This window comes from Aquarana catesbeiana, linkage group LG02, assembly GCF_042186555.1.
Source record: "Aquarana catesbeiana isolate 2022-GZ linkage group LG02, ASM4218655v1, whole genome shotgun sequence".
NCBI classification, from domain to species: Eukaryota; Metazoa; Chordata; class Amphibia; order Anura; family Ranidae; genus Aquarana; species Aquarana catesbeiana.
The window spans coordinates 99453420-99477672 of NC_133325.1; the positions used below are offsets into that span (position 1 = coordinate 99453420).

At 43.1% G+C, this 24253-nt stretch overlaps 1 protein-coding gene across 3 annotated transcripts in view; it reads left to right on the top strand.

Moving 5' to 3' along the window:
• STOML3 (stomatin like 3) overlaps positions 1–24253 on the top strand; it is a 73127-nt gene that overhangs the window by 42649 nt on the left and 6225 nt on the right. For all 3 annotated transcript variants that reach the window (XM_073613281.1, XM_073613280.1, XM_073613279.1), the window contains exons 3-6: positions 8106–8209; positions 8295–8367; positions 18645–18727; positions 20813–21016. In XM_073613281.1, coding sequence (XP_073469382.1) covers positions 8106–8209; positions 8295–8367; positions 18645–18727; positions 20813–21016 — 464 coding nt within the window. The remainder of the gene's footprint in view (positions 1–8105; positions 8210–8294; positions 8368–18644; positions 18728–20812; positions 21017–24253) is intronic.

Sequence of the window (24253 nt, forward strand, 5' to 3'; positions counted from 1 at the left end):
AAGGTTCCTCCATTCAAGATGGAATAATTGGAAACCATCATTTTAGTAATGAAAGAAAGAAACTGTATGGCTTTGGTGAATTTGATGCAAGCATATCTTCATGTCGCTATAGACCCGGCACACTGCTGCTTTGTAAAACTTGCGGTAGATGGGGATCACTTCCAATTTTAGATGTCTACTTTTCGGTCTTTGCATTGCATCCATAACCTTCTCAAGGGATCTTCAAATCTTTCATTATCTTGATGACATCCTGCAGCTGGCTACGTCAAGAATCGAGGGATCGCTATCCGTTAACTCAGATTTTCATTCCAATTCCTACAGCCCAATTGTTGAGTTGGTGGATAATCTCTTGCAATCTCTGGATCTCCGGCATTCCACTTCAATCTCTGGATTCAGTAGTTGCAACATCAGATTCCTGTCTTTTGGGCTGGGGAGCCCTTTGTTTGGTTAACCAGGTCCAGGGTCAGTGGAGGAAGGTTTTGGCTGCAAGCTCCAATCTGTTAGAGTTAAGGTGGTCTGACATGCTCTGGTACCATTTCAGTCTCTGTTACAAGGTCAGACGATAAATGTCCTTTTAGGCAACCAGTCCACGGTAGCTTACTTAACCCACCAAGGAGATACCAGAAATCTACCACTCTTGAACATAGTGTTTAAAATTTTACTTTGAACAGAGAAAAACGTTTGTTTATTGACGGCTTTGTACCTTCCAAGAATGGAGAACATACTAGCAGATCAAATGAGCAGGAAGTTCATATTTCACAAGGCATGGGTTCTCAGTCCAAAGTACCTGTGGAAGATCTTCAATCTATAGGTTGTGCAAGCCATAGATCTGATGGCATCAGCTGTGCATTCCCAGTTTTCTCCATAACATCTCCCGATTCTGGGACTAACAAGTGGCAAGCCAGGACCCCCTATCCAAGCAGTGGAAATTCCGTCTAGTGTATGTCTTTCTTCCAATCCTGCAGATTCTCAGTGTGCTCCTAAAGATCCAACAGGGGAAATTTTAATCCTCTTTTTATCCAAGGAGGGCTTGGTTTTTCCTGGTATGGAGAATAAAGCTGGAGGACCTGATTCCGCTATCTTCTTACCAAAATCTTAGTCCAGAAACAATTTTTTTATCTGAATCCTGGGAGAAGAATAAGAAGTGGGCCTTTAATCCTATTAATAATTTGATTTTTGAAAGCTGCAATGAAGGTTTATAATGAAGGCTGCCACTTTTTAATACTCTGGTTCGGCCACATCTAAAGTATTCTGTCCAGTGCTAGTCACCAGTTCTCAGGAAGGATGTGCTGGAGCTAGAGAGAGTCCAGAGAAGGGCAACTAAATTAATAAGTGGACTGAAGGACCTCAAATACTAGGAAAGACTACATGCACTGAACTTATTCTCCCTGGAGAAGAGACGCTTGAGAGGAGATATAATAGTGGTATACAAAGACCTCAATGGTGATCCCAGCATAGGAAGAAAACTTTTCAGTCTCAGGGAGTGTAAGAGGAAACAGGGCCAAATAATGAGATTGGAGGAGAAGCGGTTTAACCTTAAGCTGCGTAGGGGTTTTTCACTGTCAGGGCGATAAGAATGTGGAACTTTCTTCCACAATTGGTGGTGTCAGCAGGGAGTATTATCATTTTTAAAAGACTCTCGGATGTACATCTTAGTGAACACAACATACAGGGATATGGGAAATGATTATCGACACTGACACACGTACACCTATACAGGTTGAACTAGATGGACTATTGTCTTTATTCAGCCTTACCTACTATGAATGAAGGGTAAACCACCAGTGAGGCCTTTCGTCCCCAAATGGTATTTTGCTTTTGTCCTGAAGACAATTTTCTTCCATTTGGTCAAGTCTCCCCTTGCCCTTTATTTAATTTAACCTTAAAGAAGAGGTCCAGGCAAAGCTTGTTTGGCCGTACTTCTCCTATGGATCACAGGAGTGCAATTAGTTTTGCACTCCTGTGACCCTTTTTGAGCAGAGAGCGGGCTGAAGTCTGCTCTCTGCTGATGTCACAGAAGTCAGTCCAGGCACCACGTCATCGCGACAATTAAGTCTGGATCCGCCAGCGAGCCGCTGAGAGGCTGAGCCGGTCGTCCCCGCCCCCTCCACAGCCCAGTGCTCCAATGAGCTAGGAGGGAGCAGAGCAGAGAGCTGTGACTGACAGTCTACAGCTCTCTGCTCAGGGAGCTCTGAAAACTGAGTGATCGGTGGTGTTCGATCACTCGGTTCTAAGTGTTAGAGGCGCCGGGGGACAGATGCAGCATCCACCGAGGTAAGTATGATTCCTAAAAAAAAACCCTTTACTTCTCTTTTAAGGACAATATTCCTTACTGCATTTGCTTCCACGAAGAAGGTAACTGAGTTATGTGCCTTTTCTCCTAAAGAACCATTCTGTCAGGTTCTTCTAGCAATTTCCTGCTTTTCATCCCTAGATCCCAACTACATTCAATATGAATTGGGAAGTCTGTCCTTCCAGACTTCCCGGAAGACAGAAGTGGAAAGGAGACATTTGGATCTAATTTGTTTCCTCTCAACCTACCTGGATCGGATTAAGGAATTTTGGAGGCAAGATAACCTTTTTGTGCTTTCAGTTGATTCGAAAGAAGCCTTAATTGTATCATCAAAAGTCACGTCTTCCTGGATTGCCAAGACGATTCTAATTGCCTAGAGGTCACTGGGCCTTCCTCCACCACCGGAGGTGAGAACATATTGTATGAATGGTATGTCGGCATTGTGGGCAGTATATGCCAAGGTTTTAGCAGCAGTGGTGTGCAGAGCATCAAGCTGGAGTGCAGCTATCATTTTCATTCACTGCTACAGAGTAAATGTGGCCTTACCATCTTCCGGAGGCACTTGGTTCTTCTGTTAGTTCTGTGGCTGTAAATCATTAAATTAGTTATGCAGCAAGTGGTTGTTTGAATATTTTTCCCTCCTTTTCTTAGGGGCATTTCTTGGTATGTCCCATAGTAAGCTGACATGAGGAGGTCCAGGAATAGGGATTATTGGAATCATACTTACTATATTTTTCCTTTCCTGGATCCTCCACATGTCAGCCTAGGATTGCCACTTGCGCGCTCTGTCATGATGTTTAGCATTAGAACACTTCCTAGGAGTGGACAGCTGCACTTTATAAGCTAGTTAGAGGTTGTCCTAGAGGAGTCAGAGGGAACGGAGCTGAGATGAAGAGGATCCAGGAAAGAAGAATTACAAAAAGTAAGATAACAATTTTCCATAATACATATATATACCGTATTTATCGGCGTATAACACGCGCCGGCGTATAACACGCGCCGGCGTATAACACGCACCCCAAGTTTAGGAGGGAATTTTAAGGAAAAAAACTTTTAGGAGGGAAGTTTAAGGAAAAAAAACTTACATTTAAATGCCCATCAATGCAGCCTCATCAGTGTTCATCTGCAGCCTTGTTAGTGCAGCCTTGCCCCAGTGTCCAGTGCAGCCTTGTCAGTGCAGCTTTGCCCCAGTGCAGCCTTGTCAGTGCAGCTTTGCCCCAGTGCAGCCTTGTCAGTGCAGCTTTGCCCCAGTGCAGAATTGTCAGTGCAGCCTTGCCCCAGTGCAGCCTTGTCAGTGCAGCTTTGCCCCAGTGCAGAATTGTCAGTGCAGCCTTGCCCCAGTGCAGCCTTGCCCCAGTGCAGCTTTGCCCCAGTGCAGCCTTGCCCCAGTGCAGCCTTGTCCCCAGTGGTCAGTGCAGCCTTGTCCCCAGTGCCGCCGACATACACAAGTTTAGTGTGTATTTTTAAATATGGCGCCGCGGAGTTCGGAGGGACTCGGCGGCGCTCGTTCAGTGAACGAGCACCGCCGAGAACACAGTGACTGGGCGGAGCCGAGATACACATAGCCGAGGGTTCTCGGCTCTTCTCTGCGCCGTTCACAGTCACGCCCAGTCCCTATGATGGACATAACAGAGGTCCAATGGCGGGACTGGGCGGGACTGTGAACGGCGCCGAGAAGAGCCGAGAACCCTCGGCTATGTGTATCTCGGCTCCGCCCAGTCACTGAGTCCCTCCGAACTCCGCGGCGCCATATTTAAAAATACCCGCTATGTGAATGTCGGCGGCGATCGCTCCGATAGATCACAAAAATAGTGGGGATCGGCATATAACACGCACCCACGATTTCCCCCTGATTTTAAGGGGAAAAAAGTGCGTGTTATACGCCGATAAATACGGTATATATATATATATATATATATATATATATATATATATATATATATATATATACTGTATATGTGTTCAATAATAATAATTCAATTCAAAAAGTGAAACTCATATATTTTATATAGATGCATCACACACACACTGATCTATTTTAAGCATTAAAGAAAAAATATTGATGATTATGGCTTACAGTTAGTGAAAACCCAAAATTCAGTATCTCAGAAAATTTGAACATTACATAAGACCAATTAAAAAAAGGATTTTTAATACAGAAATGTTGGCTTACTGAAAAATACGTCCATGTTCAGTATAGTATGCACTAAATAACTGGTTGGGGCTCCTTTTGTACAAATTACTGCATCAATGCGGCGTGGCATGGAGGGGATCAGTCTGTGGCACTGCTGAGGTGTTATGGAAGCCCAGGTTGCTTTGATAGTGGCCTTCAGCTCATCTGCATTGTTGGGGCTAGTGCCTCTTGACAATACCCCACAGATTCTCTATGGGGTTTAGGTCAGACAAGTTGGCTGGCAAATTAAGCACAGTGATACCATGATCATTAAACCAGGTATTGGTACGTTTGGCAGTGTGGGCAAGTCCTGCTGGAAAATAAAATCAGTATCTCCATAAAGCTGGTCAGCAGAGAGGAGCATGAAGTGCTCTAGAAATTCCTGGTATAGGGGTGAGCTGACTCTGGACTTGATAAACACCAGCAGATGACATGTCTCACAAAATCATCACTGACTGTGGAAAATGTTGCATTTCATTTGGAAATTGAGGTCCCAGAGTCTGGAGGAAGAGTGGAGAGGCTGTGCCAAGTTGCATGGGGTCCAGTGTGAAGTTTCCACAGTCAGTGATGATTTGGGGAGCCGTGTCATCTGCTGGTGTTGGTCCACTGTGATTTATCAAGTTACCCCTAAAAAAAGAGCTGAAGGCAGTAAGATTGAAATAGTCACTTGTATCAAAGTATATTTGTACAGCCATAAATGCACTCGGGTACAAGTGTCACAGGAACGTCTTTGAGAGAAATAAGAACACAATTATTTATGTGTGGTCCCTCTCCAATAGGTGTTTTATTAGCTTTCATTTTATTTTGTAACTGTTATGATTCCCATTGTTATAGTTTAATTTTCATTGATGTGTTTTCTGCCTGTGATCTTGCAAGATCATGGGCACAAATCTCACCTCTATAAACTTGTAGAACACAATGCAGCTATTCACTGCATATTCGATTCACTTCCCTTCTCAATCAGGGAAGAAAAGTACAAATGTTAAACAATTAAAGTGATTCTAAAGGTTTTAATTAAAAAAACGAAAAAAAAAAAACAAAAAACCTGAAACATGTAATTCTTAGCTGCTACTCTGTGCAATGGTTTTGTACAAAGCAGTCCCAATCCTCCTCTTATTTTTGGGTCCCCCACTGGTGGTCCTGGCTCCTCTCCCCTGCCAAGTGCCCCCAATAGCAAACCTCTTGCTATGGGGGCACTCAAGCAGACTCACTCCCAAGCTGCGCTCCTGTGAATAGACATTATCCATTCACACACAGAGCGTTTCTTGGCCCCGCCCCCACTCTCTCCTCATTGGCTCACTGGCTGTGATTGACATCAGCAGGAGCCAATGGCTTTGGCTGCTCTGTGATCAATGAGGAGAGAGAGGCCGGGGAGAGCCACTGCTCTCATGCACATCACTTGATCGAGATGCTGCTCAGGTAAGTATAAGGTAGGGCGGTGCACACAGAAGGTTTTTACCTTAATGCATAGAATGCATTAAGGTAAAAAGCCTTCTGCCTTCAGAACCACTTTAAACCCTCAGCATTTTTGCAGCTTAATACATTGAGCCCAGTAAAATAAACATTCTCCAATAAACTATTTGGTAAAAGTCTTACCCCAGCACTTGCAGCTAACAAATTTCAATGCTGCTGGCTTCTGCTCTCTCTCATTGCTTCTTTCCTGAACGTCTGGTCTTCACAGGAAAGAGAGAACAGTGGATAGTGCAGGCTCCAGCCAGTTTGTTAGCTTAGAGTAGGGAAGAGGAGCAGGAGAGTGCCTTATCATCCAGGACTATGGAGTTGTGTGTTTCTATTGATGCACACAGTGTAAGGAGACACAACTCTAGTCCATACATGCAAGGATGGCTCCATAGGACACTGCAAGAGAAAAGAGCCATCCTGAAAAAGGAAACCTGGGGTAGTGGTCAGAATTCAGGGTCCTGGGTTTAGTAACACTTTAATCTCACTTTAAAGTGGTTCTAAAGTCAGCACAACATTTTTTACCCCAATACATTCCCTGCATTAAGGTAAAAAAATGTCCCAGTAGCTGTATGTAGTACCTGAGTCCTCACTATATCCAGCTCTGTCCCATCTACATTGGCACTTCTCTCAATGCTCTCACAGGACATAGAGGCAGCAGGGGGAGCCATTGGCTCCTGCTGCTGTTGATCAAATCATATATACAGGACCAAGCCGCACTGTGCATGTCTATGGAAGCAGACAACCCAGCTCAGGAGCGTGCCCTCATGTGTGCCCCCATAGCACACAGCTTGCTATGGGGGCACACTCAGTGCAATACAAAGTAGGTAAGTATAACATGTTTTTTATTTTAGGCAAAAAATATTTAGAACCACTTTTTAGTAAATAGGCTATCCTCTGAGAGCTTTATAGGAATGGCCACAATGTGTAAAGGCAGGCCAGAGTTTCCCCTGGGTTTGCCAGGAAGAAGTGTTTTGCTGTTAAAGAAAACCAAGTTTTCTCAGTGAACAGTGACTTCTAAACTCCAGACAGGGTCTAATGGGGATCTTACTTTTTAGGGGGTTATGCTTCAAGAATCCCCACTGTTATACAGGTGACCTACTAAGAAACTAGTATACTTCCTTTGTTAGGTACCATTTCTGGAAATATATTTGGAATGTGTGTATATATATATATATATATATATATATATATATATATATATATATATAGATAGATATACGCACACAGTATACCTCTCCTTATGCTGTCTCGTATACTATTTATTGCTATCATGTACTGCCATCTAGTGGTGTTTTTAATAGTAAACTGATTTGCTCATCACTCTTGTAAAGATTATTACAAACTTATCAGTTAATGGGCAAGAAAATGTGAATTGCCGTTGCTGACTTGGTTCTAAATAGCATGCCTTGGGGCCATCATCCTAATGCTTTCTTCATTACCTAGTAAGTCACTGACCTGTAAAAAGCATGCAATCAGCAAGGCTCCATTCACAAGCATGTGTGACGGCGTGTGCACATTTTTGCTCGTTTCTGTGTGCCTTGTTTAGAAATGAATGGGCTGCCTTATGCATGAAAATCACACAAAAGAAGTGCACGATCCTTTTTAGAAATAGTACTTGGTTTCCATGCATCTTGGCACATCACATGCAGGTTAGCAAACTGAGCTGCCGTGCTACTAACAATGCCGCACACCTGCAAAAGGGATGCATTGTGCATTGCGGGAACAGATACAATTTTGCACGCATTCCTGCAATGCACAAATGTGAACCTAGCCTAAAGCGCGAACTCAAATAATGCTTGATTCAAGTCAGTGACTCAATAGGTAATGCAAAAAGAAAAAGCCTTGGAGTGCACCTTCAGAATTGGTTGCTCCCATATATACGGTATGTCCTGAACAATTCCCTTTAACTGTAAAATGATAATTACCTCTCCACGGGCTGGAAAAGTGTATTTTTTTTACTATAATTTTATATAGATTTGTCTCTGATGACTTGTTTAAAGAGAAAGAAAGCTGAAGCCACCATCTAGTAGTGATTAGTGACCTCTAAGAATGACTTAGCTAGAGAAGGAATCAGCATGCTTTTATGACTTCGGCCCTGGATAGTCTGTCATTGTTTATTCGTTGAGGTCTATAAACAGTGTAAATGGTCCTTAATCAGTGGTACCTTTTGTCCTCCAGATGCCATAAAAGGTGGGATCGGTGTTTGTGGCTGGTTTCTGCTCATCATATCTGCTGTGTTTGTGGTCATTACCTTCCCACTTTCCATCTGGTTCTGTGTTAAGGTAAGATATAGTTTAGTTTTTACATAATAGTAATGGAACATTCAATGTGTACAGAGAGTCACATTTTTGGTTGTGATTTTTATAGATAATTAAAGAATATGAACGGGCCGTTGTATTTCGGTTGGGTCGTATCACATCAGGAAAACCCAGTGGCCCAGGTAAGGACTATCCATACATTGAAAGTGAAACAGCTGTAAAAACGACCTGCAAAATTTTATTAAAGATCACATAATAATAATTATGTGTACATCGTACACCCCCAATTTCAAAAAAGTTGGGACGCTGTGTAAAAATCGACATAAAACAAAATGCAATGATTTGCAAATCTCATAAATCCGTATTTTATTCACAATAAAAAATATAAAACATATCACATTATTTAACTTAGAAAATGTACTAATTTAAGAAAAAAATAAGGTAAATTAAAAAATGGCAGCAACACATCACCAAAAAAGGGCAACAAAAAGCTTGCAAGTGCAAACCCCCATTCCAAAGAAATTTGGGACAGGGCCATGTTTATCACGGTGTAAATATAAATACCATGTATATGTATATAGATATAGATATAGATATATCTATATCTATATACAGTATCTCACAAAAGCGAGTACACCCCTCACATTTTTGTTAATATTTTATTCTATCTTTTCATGTGACAACACTGAAGAAATTATACTTTGCTACAATGTAAAGTAGTGAGTGTACAGCTTGTATAACAGTGTAAATTTGCTGTCCCTTCCAAATAACTCAACACACATCCATTAATGTCTAAACCGCTGGCAACAAAAGTGAGTACACCCCTAAGTGAAAATGTCCAAATTGGACCCAATTATCTGTTTTCTCTCCCCGGTGTCTTGTGACTCGTTAGTGTTACAAGGTCTCAGGTGTGAATGGGGAGCAGGTGTGTTAAATTTGGTGTTATCGCTCTCACTCTCGCATACTGGTCACTGGAAGTTCAATGTGGCCCCTCATGACAAAGAACTCTCTGAGGATCTGAAAAAAAGAATTGTTGCTCTACATAAAGATGGCCTAGGCTATAAGAAGATTGCCAAGACCCTGAAACTGAGCTACAGCATGGTGGCCAAGACCATACAGCAGTTTAACAGGACAGGTTCCACTCAGAACAGGCCTCGCCATGGTCGACCAAAGAAGTTGAGTGCACATGCTCAGCGTCATATCCAGAGGTTGTCTTTGGGAAATAGACGTATGAGTGCTGCCAGCATTTCTGCAGAGGTTGAAGGGGTGGGGGGTCAGCCTGTCAGTGCTCAGACCATACGCCGCACAATGCATGAAATTGGTCTGCATGGCTGTTGTCCCAGAAGGAAGCCTCTTCTAAAGATGATGCACAAGAAAGCCCGCAAACAGTTTGCTGAAGACAATCAGACTAAGGACATGGATTACTGGAACCAGGTCCTGTGGTCTGATGAGACCAAGAGAAATATATTTGGTTCAGATGGTGCCAAGTGTATGTGAGAAGGTGAGGAGTATAAAGACGAGTGTCTTGCCTTCAGTCAAGCATGGTGGTGGGAGTGTCATGGTCTGGGGCTGCATGAGTGCTGCCGACACTGGGGAGCTACAGTTCATTGAGTGAACCATGAATGCCAACATGTACTGTGACATACTGGAGCAGAGCATGATCCCCTCCCTTCAGAGACTGGGCCGCAGGGCAGTATTCCAACATGATAACGACCCCAAACACACCTCCAAGACGACCACTGCCTTGCTAAAGAAGCTGAGGGTAAAGGTGATGGACTGGCCAAGCATGTCTCCAGACCTAAACCCTATTGAGCATCTGTGGGGCATGGGGAAGGTGGAGGAGAGCAAGGTCTCTAACATCCATCAGCTCCGTGATGTCATCATGGAGGAGTGGAAGAGGACTCCAGTGGCAACCTGTGAAGCTCTGGTGAACTCCATGCCCAAGAGGGTTAAGGCAGTGCTGGAAAATAATGGTGGCCACACAAAATATTGACACTTTGGGCCCAATTTGGACATCTTCACTTAGGGGTGTACTCACTTTTGTTGCCAGCGGTTTATACATTAATGGCTGTGTGCTGAGTTATTTTGAAGGGACAGCAAATGTACACTGTTATACAAGCTGCACACTCACTACTTTACATTGTAGCAAAGTGTCATTTCCTCAATGTTGTCACATGAAAAGAAATACAAAAAAATTTGCAAAAATGTGAGGGGTGTACTCACTTTTGTGAGATACTGTATATATAATGTATATACCAGCTATTTTGAGACCTGTTGCCATCAATTTAAAAATGACCTTCTTTTTTTTTCCTAAAATAGTAAATTTTCTCAAGTTAAACATTTGATATTTATCTATTTTCTATTTTGAATAAAATATGGGTTTGTGAGATTTGCATTCGGTTTTTATGTCAATTTCACATAGCATTCAAGCTTTTTTGGAATTGGGTTTGTACAAAATGTTGTAAAAATACAAAAAAATGTAAAATTCACCTACAATCTTAAAATGACAAACTTATCCTCATTTGTTTAAAAAAGCTTATTAGATTTCATGTACATTTTTGTACATTATTTTACTTGCAAACTTTGAAAACACTTATTTGACTGCCAATTTTTTTTTTTCAGTATTTATAATATATTTGTACAAACAATTGGATATTGTACCCTTGCTGTACTACTGTATTTATTGGCGTATAACACTCACTTTTTCACCATGAAAATCGGGTGCAAATAGCGTATGCGTGTTATACGCCAATACTTTCATTTTAGCTGCCTCGGAGGGATTACATACAGTGAAAATCTCCTGTTTACTTGGCGGCCTCTGTAATAGGAAGTCCCGTCTCCTGGGCCGCCATTGGACCACTGTTCTGTCTATGATAGGAGATTCTCACTGTATGTAATCTGTCGGCGCTTGTCCCGCCCCCCTCCCTGTCCCCTCTAGGCTGCAGATGGGCATCAATCAGGCTGCACTGATGGCAATGGTGAGGCTGCTGCATTGATGGCAATGGTGAGGCTGCTGCATTGATGGCAATGGTGAGGCTGCTGCATTGATGGCAATGGTGAGGCTGTTTCTTTGATGGCAATGGTGAGGCTGCATTGATGGGGACTGATGAGGCTGCATTGATGGCACTTGTGAGGCTGCAAATGGGCATTGATCAGGCTGCATTGATGGCAATGGTGAGATGGACACTGACCCTTATTTTGCTTCAAAGTTCCTTATTTAAAAGTTTTTTCCCTGACACTTCCCTCTTAAAATGAATGTGCGTGTTATACGCCAATAAATACTGTATTTAATGAATTTCATTATTTGTACATTCTTTATTTGAAAAAAATCTGAATAAAAGCTTTGAAAAAGGAAATACTATAAATTCATTCAAGGCATTTTTCTGTCCTTAGCTACAACTGTTTACATATTTAGGTTAGGCTATGCCAACATTACATATTTTATAGGAATACTTAACTGAACCTTTCTGTTTACAATTGCAATTATGTATTAAAATCTAGGTACATGTCACTGGCCTAAACAAAATAAACAGAAAATAATGCAAATATTTTGCAGTAAAACAGCATCTACTGTCTTTACTGTTTCTGTGTTTGGTTCCTGGAAAAAAATGACACCTCTTAGTTCAACCCTAGATAGGAAATGCACTATTAAAACATAAATAGTTATGTTAAAACATAAATACCTATGTTCTATAAATACTATGTTTTTTTTAAATACATTTATATTTTACCCAGCATTCCCTTGTTTAAAATCTTTCCGTGTAGTACTACTTTAATTTGTGTAATCCAAGCATCTAATTTGTAAGTATCATCCTTTTAAAGTGAAACTGCAGGGATAGGCAACCATTGAGAGGTGGAGATCTACCTGAACAACATGAAAGAGATCAAAGATCACCGGGGTGCGGCACCCTTTTTTTTTTTTTTTAAAGGAATTACCTAGCAAGGCCTAACTAAATACTAAGGAAAACCTAGAAAAATATAATAGGAACAAAAAAATGTCACTCTAATAATATAAACTTAGCCTACCTTATTAGTGGACAGTGTCCATCAGTAGAGCAGTGGACAGTGTCAGTAGAGCAGTAGATGGTGTGTGGATGGTGTGTGAACAGTGTCTGTAGGGTGGTGGACGATGTCAGTAGGGTAGGGAAGGGTGTCAGTCAGTAGGGCGGTGGACAGTGTCAGTTGTTTTTTATTATTTTATTTTTGAAATTTTATTTTTTTATTTGTTTTACATTTTTTTCTAATAGCCCTGTTGAGGGGCTTTGGTGAAATATTAGGGGTTCAAACAAACCCCTGGTGTCTCACCTTTGAGACAGAAGAAAGGAGACTGAAGACCGTGTCAGCTGCGCAGAATGAATGAACAGGAACAGCTCTGCGCAGTCTTCCTGTTCATTCACAAATTGAATACAGCATGGGAGGACATACAAGGGATCAGTTCCAGTAAATGCCTCTCCTGTACAGGTTTTCCTTTCTGCTGTTTGTCAGCAGCACAGTATACTAAGTTGTTCCTTCACTGCACCCAGGGCCATCTTTATTATTGATTGGACCCAGGGCAAACATTTTCTTTCGTTCCCCATCCTAACATCCCAAAAACTGGTGCAGGCTTACTAATTGGTTGCTGCACATCTTTACTGCTCACTGATTCGGTTACTAGAGGTTACTGCACATTAATACTGCTCACACATTGGTTGCTAGAGGTTGAACAGTATTAACGCTCACTGATTGGTTGCTGAAAGTTTCAGCCCTCTATCCATTTTTATCCTTTTAGCATTCATTTATTTACAACACATGCCAGCAGAGAAACAATAAGTGCCATACTTACGCAGCAAAAACACATCAACAGACCATATATGTATAGACAGGGCCGGTACAAGGGGTGGGCGGAAGGGGCCGATGCCCTGGGCGGATCAATTTATTGCATGAAGGGGGGCGCAGCAGTGGCGTACTAACTAGGGGGGGTGTCAGGCGGCTACCTCATCCTCCCCTGTATGAAACAGTGTGACATGCTGACAGCGCTGGGAGAGCTCAGGCGGACTGACCCATTGTCACAATGCTGTGTGTCTCACTCTCTGTTAAACTCTAATAGCCCAGTGAGTACAACTCCCCCCCCCCCTCCACAGAGATGGAAGAGGCTGCATCGGCTCTGCCCCCTCCCTCCCTATCCTCTGTTTCTGTGTCCCGTCTATGCTCCGTGCAGCCGTGTGCTGCCTCTGAAAGGAATGTGGGGGCGGGAACATTTAAACAAGTAGCCGCCGACGGAACTAGTGTGAGCAACCTGGGAAGTGAGTTATCAGCACTGTCACTGTCACTGTGTCCAGACTCTGCTCTCTCTCTCCCAATCTTTCACTCCCCCTCTTTCCTCTGTTGTCCAGTAGCAGAGTCTTTCATTAACTCTATGCTAATAGTTGGCCCCATCATGTTCCTTTAGCCAGGGTTTTCACTAGTGTGATCAGAGACATTGCATGTGATTCGCACCGCATTGCTGTACAAATCACATGCGATGTCTGTGCGATGTGAATTCAGCCATACAAACTGTATGGCTGAAATCGCATTTGCACCGAAACTATGCAGGACCCTTTTTTTGGTCTGCACTGGAATCGAATTGGATGGGTGTTTACACCTATGCAATCCGATTCCTGTACCATTTTACAGTTCTCACTGCAATCTGCAAACTGATCTGGGGGTGTCATTAATTTTGAAATTGATACTCGTAGCAGTTTGCAAAGGGCAATGTGGACGGCCGACAAGCGACATGCAATGCAGGAATCCGCACTGGAATCGCTCCGATTTCTGCATCACATATATGTGAACCAGGACTAAGGATGATCTCCGGCATGTTCGCATGCTGCACATGCCAAGCCCGCCAGGAAGTCGGCAATGCTCTGTGCTAATCACAGGCAGTGAGACATTTCCTGATCTCTGCAGCCGCACATCGGGAAATGTCTCACTGCTTGTGATTAGCGCTGTGCAGTGCCGACTTCTTGGCGGGCTCTGCGCGTGCAGCATGCGAACACGCCGGAGCTCATCCTTAACCAGGACTCAAGTGAGTTCACACTGATGCCCTGTGGTTCAGTTGCAGTGCTGGTGTATACACAGTTTTCCTGCATTTACCTCAATTTTCACTACAGTCCCACAGACTTCTATTAGGTTACACATTTTTGCAACATTTTCTGAAAGCGCACCAAATGTCCTCTATACTGAATCTTTGGTGTGCTTTCAGAAAACACAGTAAAATTACACAAGCTAATAGAATTCTGTGGGATTGCAGCTAAAAATGGGGATAAAATGCAAAAAAATGCGTATACGCCAGCACTGCGACAAACTCCATTACACCAGTGTGAACCCAAAGGCTTCAGGGTGCTGTTTAATGTAAAGGAGTCCAGAGGTGCAGGGGGTTTTGTAATGTAAAGGGGTCCAGAGGTGCAGGGTGCTGTGTAATGTAAAGGGGTCCAGAGGTGCAGGGTGCTGTGTAATGTAAAGGGGTCCAGAGGTGCAGGGTGCTGTGTAATGTAAATGGGTGCAGGGTGCTGTGTAATTAAAAGGGGTCCAGAGGTGCAGGGTGCTGTGTAATGTAAAGGGGTCCAGAGGGGCAGGGTGCTGTGTAATTAAAAGGGGTCCAGAGGTGCAGGGTGATGTGTAATGTAAAGGGGTCCAGAGGTGCAGGGTGCTGTGTAATGTAAAGGGGTCCAGAGGTGCAGGGAGTTGTGTAATGTAAAGGGGTCCAGAGGTGCAGGGTGCTGTGTAATGTAAAGGGGTCCAGAGGTGCAGGGTGCTGTGTAATGTAAAGGGGTCCAGAGGTGCAGGGTGCTGTGTAATGTAAAGGGGTCCAGAGGTGCAGGGTGCTGTGTAATGTAAAGGGGTCCAGAATTGCAGGGTGCTGTGTAATGTAAAGGGGTCCAGAGGTGCAGGGAGTTGTGTAATGTAAAGGAGTCCAGAGGTGCAGGGAGTTGTGTAATGTAAAGAGGTCCAGAGGTGCAGGGAGTTGTGTAATGTAAAGGGGTCCAGAGGTGCAGGGAGTTGTTTAATGTAAAGGGGTCCTGAGGTGCAGGGAGTTGTGTAATGTAAAGGGGTCCAGAGGTGCAGGGAGTTGTGTAATGTAAAGGGGTCCAGAGGTGCGGTGGCAGAGGCTGCAGCTACAGTATTGTATTGTTGTATTGTAGTGTTGTATTGTTTTAAGTGTTTTCTGGTTTTGAAAGGACACTGACTCTTTCTTTATACCTGGGGGGGGGGGCGCAGTTTGCCATCTTCGCCCTGGGCACCAGATGGGCTTGTACCAGCACTGTGTATAGATATATATATATCTATATATTATAAATGACAGGGGGGGGCGGAGATTCCAGTCTGTGCGGACAGTGGACAGCGATCCCCCGTACAGTGATCCGCGATGTGCTGTCCTGACCGCGGCTTTGATTTTTGGGAGCTTTCTGACAATTGGAGAGTATGAGCAGCTGCTTTGGGCCCCCAACAATGACTGGGCCCTGGGCAGCTGCCCCTTTTGCCCTGCGGTAAAGACGGCCCTACCTGCACCACTCTGCATACAGTGAGGGAAAAAAGTATTTGATCCCCTGCTGATTTTGTATGTTTGCCTACTGACAAAGAAATGATCAGTCTATAATTTTAATGGTAGGTTTATATTAACAGTTAGAGACAGAATAACAACGAAAATATCCTGAAAAATGCATTTCATAAAAGTTATAAATTGATTTGCATTTTAATGAGTGAAATAAGTATTTGACCCCTTCGCAAAACATGACTTAGTACTTGGTGGCAAAACCCTTGTTGGCAATCACAGAGGTCAGACATTTCTTGTAGCTGGCCACCAGGTTTGCACACATCTCAGGAGGGATTTTGTCCCACTCCTCTTTGCAGATCCTCTGCAAGTCATTAAGGTTTTGAGGCTGACGTTTGGTAACCTTCAGCTCCCTCCACATATTTTCTATGGGATTAATGTGACCTTAATGTGCTTCTTCTTGAGCCGCTCTTTTGTTGTCTTGGCCATGTGTTTTGGGTCATTGTCATGCTGGAATACCCATCCACGACCCATTTTCAATGTCCTGGCTGAGGGAAGTAGGTTATCACCCAAGATGTGATGGTACATGGCCCTGTCCATTGTCCCTTTGATGCGGTGAAGTTGTCCTGTCCCTTTAGAAGAAAAACACACCCAAATCATAATGTTTCCACCTCCATGTTTGATGGTGGGGATGGTGTTCTTGGGGTCATAGGCAGCATTCCTCCTCCTCCAAACAGTTGAGTTGAGTTGATGCCAAAGAGCTCGATTTTGGTTTCATCTGACCACAACGCTTTCACCCAGTTCTTCTCTGAATCATTCAGATGTTCATTAGCGAACTTTAGACAGGCCTGCACATGTGCTTTCTTGAGCAGGTGGACCTTGAGGGCGCTGCAGGATTTCAGTCCTTCACGGCGTAGTGCAAAAAAAGGGGGGAAGATTGGGACTTTGAATGAGGCGTGTGCAGTGGAGGCAAGCAAAATCCACATATAAGCATCTGTATATTTATTAGTAAACCAAAAATGGCATAAATAGAACAGTATAACATGCATAAAAGCATATGAAGTATCAATATACATAGTATGAATTGTAACCAACATGACACATAAACAATGAAAGTTGTACATCGTGATCCCCCAGGGAAATGAACATTGTCACTTGATCAGGTATAATACAAAATTAAAACCATCTAATGATATGAAGTAGATGCATCAAAAATGGGCTTGGCGCGTTTCGTGCACTCCTATCCACTCATCAGGAGCAAGTGCATCGATGTTCTAAAGGGGGATAAAAAGCACCAATGTGATCTAGTGTAACAACCAACTGAGAGGATAGAAGTAATTGACAAAAATAGCTAGCCCCCACCTGCTGGACAAGCTGCTGACAACTCTAGATTCGCCTATCTCTGGGGACAAGGTAAGTCTGGCGATGGCCCAAATGCATAATGGCAGGGCACCGGGCCCTAATGGATACTCCCTCTTTTATTATAAGACTTTCGGGGATCTTTTGATCCCACACTTTCGAACTGCATATAATGATGCTGGGGAAGGAGTGTTCCCCTCTGTGGACAAATTGCGAGCTTTCATTATGGTAATCCCTAAAGAGGGCATAGATCCCCTACATTGCCAGATTTATCAGACGATATCCCTTCTAAACGTGGACCTTAAAATCTTTACCAAAGTCCTTTCAATGCGCTTAATGGAGTTGATTCCGCAGCTGGTCCATTCGGATCAGGTTGGTTTTGTGCCCTCGAGAGAAGCGTGTGACAACAATACGAAAGCGCTTAACCCGATCCGTGCAGCTCGGACTCGGGGAACTCTTATGCTGCTCCTCTCGACCAACGCTGAGAAGGCGTTCGACGGGGTGCACGGGCCCTTTTTGATAGAGACCCTTCGACATGTGGGGTTAGGACACCGGATGTTAAGCTGGATACGAGCAATCTACTCTCACCCGTCGGCCCAAGTAAAGGTGAACGACCACCTCTCTTCCCCCTTCGGTATAGCAAATGGGATGAGACAGGGATGTCCCGTCTCCCCTGATATTTATCCTGACCCTGGAATCCTTTCTCCGAACAGTCAGAGAAAACCCATACATCTCGGGCCTCCGTTTAGATGGTACGATGTCCCCAAAAATCACGGTTTGCGGGCAGATTTCCCTTTCAAGTGGTCAGAGACCTTCATCAAATATCTGGGCATTTTTCTACCCAGTAGGATGGAGGACATTTTCGACCCCTCTTAACGGTCATTAAAAAAGATCTACAATCTTGGCAGCAGGGTATGTTCTCATGGTTCGGACGCTGCAGCATACTCAAAATGAACATCATGCCTCGGCTGCTATACCATCTACAGGCCCTCCCCATCCGGATTCCAAACTTGTTTCTTAGGGCGGTGAACCAAGCCTTTGTTACCTTCCTTTGGGCCCAAAAACCCCCACGGCTCGCCCAGTCGATTTTACGTTTGCCAAAACTGATGGGCGGTATGGCCTTGCCAGACGTTAATCTTTACCACATGGCAAGTCACCTAAAACGTATCTTGGAATGGTGTCGCCATGGTCAGTTCAAACAGTGGGTCCAAGTGGAACAGCTTCTGACTGGAACTCAGCTGAACTTGGTGCCCTGGTGAGAGACATTAGTTGTATGCTTTATGGCTCTTTGTCTTTCTGAAACTTCAGATTGAGCTATACAGTAGGGAATGAGTGATCTCATTATATGTGTAAATTCCAGCTTTAGCTACAGAACCTCTACACAAAAGATTTTTACAATATGCATTAAAAATATATGGGTACATATGTGGCAAGCAGCCTAAAGCTTCATATGCTGGCTCAAAAGAGCAATGCAAAATACAAATTTTCAACAATTAATCATTTACCCGATTAATAAAAAAGGAACTGTTTTTATAGTCCTGGGATAGTATGAAATGTACATTTTACTGATGATCTTCTTTTGATATACAGGACTGATGTTCATTCTACCCTGCACTGATACTTTCATTAAGGTGGATTTGAGGGTGATATCATTTGCAATCCCACCACAAGAAGTAGGTGCATTAATTGTCTTCAATGTATAAATATATTCCATGTCATCATAAATAAAATATGTTACAGCTCTGTAATGAGCAGTTATATTCCTGGTGAGCTGGCCTGGTAGAGAGTAACTATTGGCTGCTGTGACTTCCCATAGGCTACTTTATCTCAGTACTAATGATAACGGCCGCTCTGAGCTCGCAATCCACCATCTCTGTGGTTCTGGGTGCCGGTCGATGTAGCTCATCAATGCTCCCCATATGGAATGAAAAAAGTTGCTCTCACTCCAATGACATTAGTCTTCACAAAGCTTTATTACTCCAGTTCTAGATCACAGGAGAGTCCACCAAGGCCAGTCTTCACTTTGACATGTTTCATCTAACAGATCTATGATCTGGGTAGACTCTACTGGGATCTAGTCGTGGAATAATAAAGCTTTGTGAAGGCTGACATCATTGGAGAGTGGCCAACTTGTTCATTGTACTTCATCTCATTTATCAACAGCTTGGACATGCACCTGATATTCCCCAGTTTTGAATAGATGTATACTATTATTATATGTATGGAATACATTGATTTCCCAGTATATCTCTGTGACAGACCAAACTTGGACAGAGACTTTTGGTAAGGATTAGGGGCAAGCCTCCTACCCACTGACTAAGGGCCCTGGCTTTTAAGAGAGCACTACTCTTTGAGAGGTGTGTGCCTGGGGGACCTCCCATAGGTGTGAATTCCCATTGTTGATTGAGTTACCTATTGTTTCTGTGTGTTGGCTAATTTGGCTAACTCGTGGAGGTTCCTGTGATGGGATTAGTCTTGTGTCAACTTTAGCTCATTATATTAACCATTGTGTGATGCCTCAGGTTAATATTTAGTTTTATTGTTCACGTGGTGACTGACCTACTTTTAAAGTGTATAAAAGTCCAGAAGAGTTCAGATCCCTTTCAGTTTTTTCTTTGTCAGTTACCCATTGGAGAGAATTCAGATCACTTCCTGTCGTGTGATCCTTTACCTATATGGGACAAAAAATGAAAAGGTGAACTAACATACTACACCCTCCCCACTCCTCTGCTCCCCTGCATTTACCTCCATAGATGATCAGTTTTCACTACCCACTCAGCTGGTGCAGCGGTGCAGGAATTTGAAAGCCGCAGTCTTTTTCCCCTTCTACTTAATTAAAAGTGGTCACGTGTCAGTGCTGACCAATCAGAATCGCTCTAAAAGAAATCACAGAAGACTGGCTTTCAAGTCTCTGAAATGCTGCACCAGCTGCATAGGAAGTAAAAGCTGATCATCTATGGAGGTCAATGCAGTGGAGACCAAGAGGGGTAGGGTGTGTGTAGTATGTTCACCTTTTCATTTTTTGTGAAAAGGCAAACTTACACTTCAGGCTGGGTTTACACTTAAAACGGATGCGGCTTAAAGCAGGGGTCTGGTGCGTCCCTGTTCTCCGTTTCAGGGACGAATCAGGCCCGAATTGTTGCCTGAATTCGGACCTGGAATGGAACCAAAGACGCACAGGACCTCTGTGCAATCTGCTCTGCAGCCGCCCTGGAGATGTGTGAACCGGCTCCATTGAGAGCCGGTCACAATCTCCTGTCATGTAAAATGGATGCGGGGAAACCCACATCCAATTCGCATAAGTGTGAACCCAGCCTCAACACAAAAAGTACCTTCTACTGCTCTCAGCCTCCTCCTAATTGTTTTTTTTTGCAGCTGTAATCTGCCTTCCTGTTAGAGGGTGGCTGTGTTCCTTCCCCATGATTCCACTGTGTGTAGGAACACAGCTACACTCTCTTGCTCACTTCTGAGATGAACTATGGACTATAGGATTTGTAGTGTGCATAAAGCAGTGCACATGACCGCAACTAACTTTGCTTGTTCCAAACAATCGGAAGTGAGGGGGTAAAATTAAGGCTCACAGAGGATGTTACAAGAAGGCAGAAAAACACAGGAAGAAACAATTTCATGGAAAATAGATTACAGGGCCATTAAGTAGTGGGGGTGTATGGATTATTTTTGGAGAATAAGGAGATTGTGTAGTGTCACTTTAATGGTTATTTTTAGCAACATTTGAATTGCTCCTGTTTTTCTTTTAGATCCTTACTAAAGACTCAGTTACAACAACAGTGGATGGCGTTGTGTATTATAGGATTTACAATGCAATAAAATCTGTGGCCAATGTGTACAATGTTAATTTAGCTACTGCCCAGCTGTCCCAAACCACTTTGAGGAACATTCTAGGGACACAGACCCTCTCCAGCATCTTGTCAAACCGCGAGGATATCGCCCACAATATTCAGGTAGGATTCTGCCCTCCCAGTGATGAACTGTTTTTTTTTGTTTTTTTTTAAGCTTCTTTTTAATGGGAAAAGGTAAGAACGTCTACCAAGTTTTTATTTTCCTGTCCACTGTAAAGATTTCTTGTTACTTACTGTCCCAGAGACACAAAAATGAATCTCCCCACTGGGCCCAGAGAAATTCCAGTTCTAACAATTGTCATCAGTACAGATGTCCTAATTGGAATACATGCCTTCTACTTCTGTGCCAGTGAAAACAGTAAAATTTTGGGTTTCCCCTCACTTTGTCCCGCCTGTGTAGAGGATTCCTCCCAGCTTCGGCAGCATGAGAAGGAGGCTGCCTCTTAGCCTTTGGAGCTGAAGGGTCCCGTTTGGGGCTTCTAGTGCGGCGGCCAACCCTAGGGGTCACTTCAGGCACTCAGGAGGGTGAGATCTCCTAGCCCGTGATGAACGAGGGGCAGGTGAAGCAGGAACCTGGCCCAACCCCTGTAGCATATCTGCCATCTGCGACTCAAGCCACTGAGGCCCATTTGCCATTGCAGCTGCCCGAAGTTGAGAGAGCATGCTCTTAATGTCAGCCATGGTAAGGCCTATCAAAAGCACCAACCAGGAACCGTCACTGACAGGGTCTTTTAAAAGTTCTCTTGGTCTGCCCGGCTCCAACTGACCCTCAGTGAACTCCCCCTCTCTGCCTAGACCACCGTTGGCCCCACCCTGCCCCAGCTTGCTCCACCCTACCACATCCTGCTCACTTCCAATCAGGTAAGCCTGTTACTATTTTTAAAAATATTTATTAATCTACCTAACTACAGCCTACGCTGCACACCCAGTCATGTAGGCCCTCCTATTAATGCTGGGCATATAATTCCAGGCCTATTTTCAATGAGCCCTCAAATTCTAAAGCTTACATCTATCGTATTCAGAAGAGGTATCAAAACTGCTGCTTTTACACTGCTGTTCATTCCCTCAGCAACAACAGAAAAAATACAAATGTTAACAGTGATTTTTTTTTTTGCTTGACCCTTCTATTTGTATTAGTGACCATTATCAATGAAAGTGAAAGGTAAGGAAAATCTCAAATTTGCATGGTCACCTTATCAGGAGTAGAGGGGAAATCTTCCAATGGAGACACTAGTTATAGAGACCCTGGAGACATCCAGGGTTTTTCCTCACTTTGCAATTATATCCTTTATCTTCCTGTTGTGGCGGCTATGGTAAAAGAAGTGAAAGGAAATCCCCCAAATGGGACATGAATGGCAAAAAACCGAACAGGTGTTATAATTAGCATTGTACCGATGCCGGTATTGGTTCCAATACTAAGCATTTGTATGACTACTTGTACTTCTGCAAATGCTCCGATACTAAAACCGATACTGTTGAGTCTGCAGACTCTAAGACCCGGTTCACATATATGCGAATTGGCTGCATTTTAAACTGCCTCCGATTCGCATGACGTAAACCTGCAGCCTTTTCAATGGAGCCTGTTCACATATGTGCGGGCCGGCTGCAGCACATTTTAGGGTTGAAAATATTTTTTATTAAGATAACAGTCAAAATATATAAACAAGTCATTAGAATAATGGAATAAAATGGTAAGTCAGCTCAATGGCTATCGCCCACAACACGACTCATACATATTAGAAAACTGTACATGAACTATGATGAGTGTCACTATAGGACACTAAAAACATTTTGGAACTGTTGTTCATATGAAAAACAAAACAAAAAGAAGAGGAAAAAAAAGGAAGAGAGGAAAGAGAAAGGAAAGGAAAAAACAAACAAGGGTAACCAGAGGAAATGGTGGAAGGGGGAAGGTAAGGAGACGGGGAATAGGAGAAGATAAGGAGGAAAGAAAGGGTCCCTGGGAAAACACTCTGAGGACATTGAGTATTAGTAGTCACAGTTCTACCAGGAGAGGTATCACCTGTAGAAGGAGGGGACAGTATGACAATATAACAACAACCCCAGAAGAACTAACTCATGGCAAGGCCGAGGGTGACCCAATCGGGGGCCGAGAGTATTGCAGCACGTTTTATTGAAAAAGAGTCTGGTACGATTTTGAGCATGGTCCATTGTCATACACTTTGACAATTTGCACCTGAATCGCACCTGAACCACTGAACAAAGTCACACTGGAGGGAGCTGAAGTCCTGCTGTCAAAACCGGGTAGCACATGCATGTAAAAAATAAATGCATCCAAGGGCAAAATAGGTATCAGTAATTGGTATAGGTAAGTACTTGAGAAAAGGTACATAAAAAATTGTTATGGGTGCATCCCTAGTTATAACCCTCCCTTACACTATCCAAAATGAAAAAAAAATATTTTGCCTTCAGTTGCACTTTAAGATGACAGCACTACAGGCTAGTACAAAACTTGTTATGCTTTCTACACTATGTTGACCTGTGCTGTTTTTACATAGTCAGGTTGAAAAAAGACGCTAGTCCTTCTAGTTCAGCCAATAGAAAACAAACAATTCAATACATAACCTCCATATACACAATCCTATACCCACAGTTGATCCAGAGGAAGACAAAAAAACTCCAAATAAAGCATGATCCAATTCGCTCAAGTGAGGAATAAAAAACCATTAGCGCAGATTCAAAGCCTGCTAGCAGCTTGTTTAAGTGACAGTCAGCACGATTTTAAAATCCTAAGCCAAGGCCTACAACCAAATTTTACAAAAAAATTCCTTCAGGGTTGAATGAAAAGATGCTAGAGAGCTATAACAAAAGTTATGGAAAGCCCTTGAATACATTATCTGCCATTTCCTGGTATGTGCTGTATATTTTCTGTATAGTATGATGTTACATTTATAGCGTGCCTTGAAAAAATATTCATACCCCTTGACATTTTTCACATTTTGTCATGTAACAACCAAAAAGTAAATGTATTTTATTGGGATTTTATGTGATAGACCAACACAAAGTGGCACATAATTGTGAATTGGAAGGAAAATGATAAATGGTTTTCAAAATGTTTTTACAAATAAATATGTAAAAAATGTTGCGTGCATTTGTATTCAGCCCTCTGAGTCAATACTTTGTAGAACACCTTTCTCTGCAATTACAGCTGCAAGTCTTTTTGGGGATGTCTCTACCAGCTTTGCACATCTAGAGAGTGACATTTTTTTCCATTCTTCTTTGCAAAATAGCTCAAGCTCTGGCAGATTGGATGGAGAGCATCTGTGAACAGCAATTTTCAAGTCCTGCCACAGATTCTCAATTGGATTTAAAAGGTCT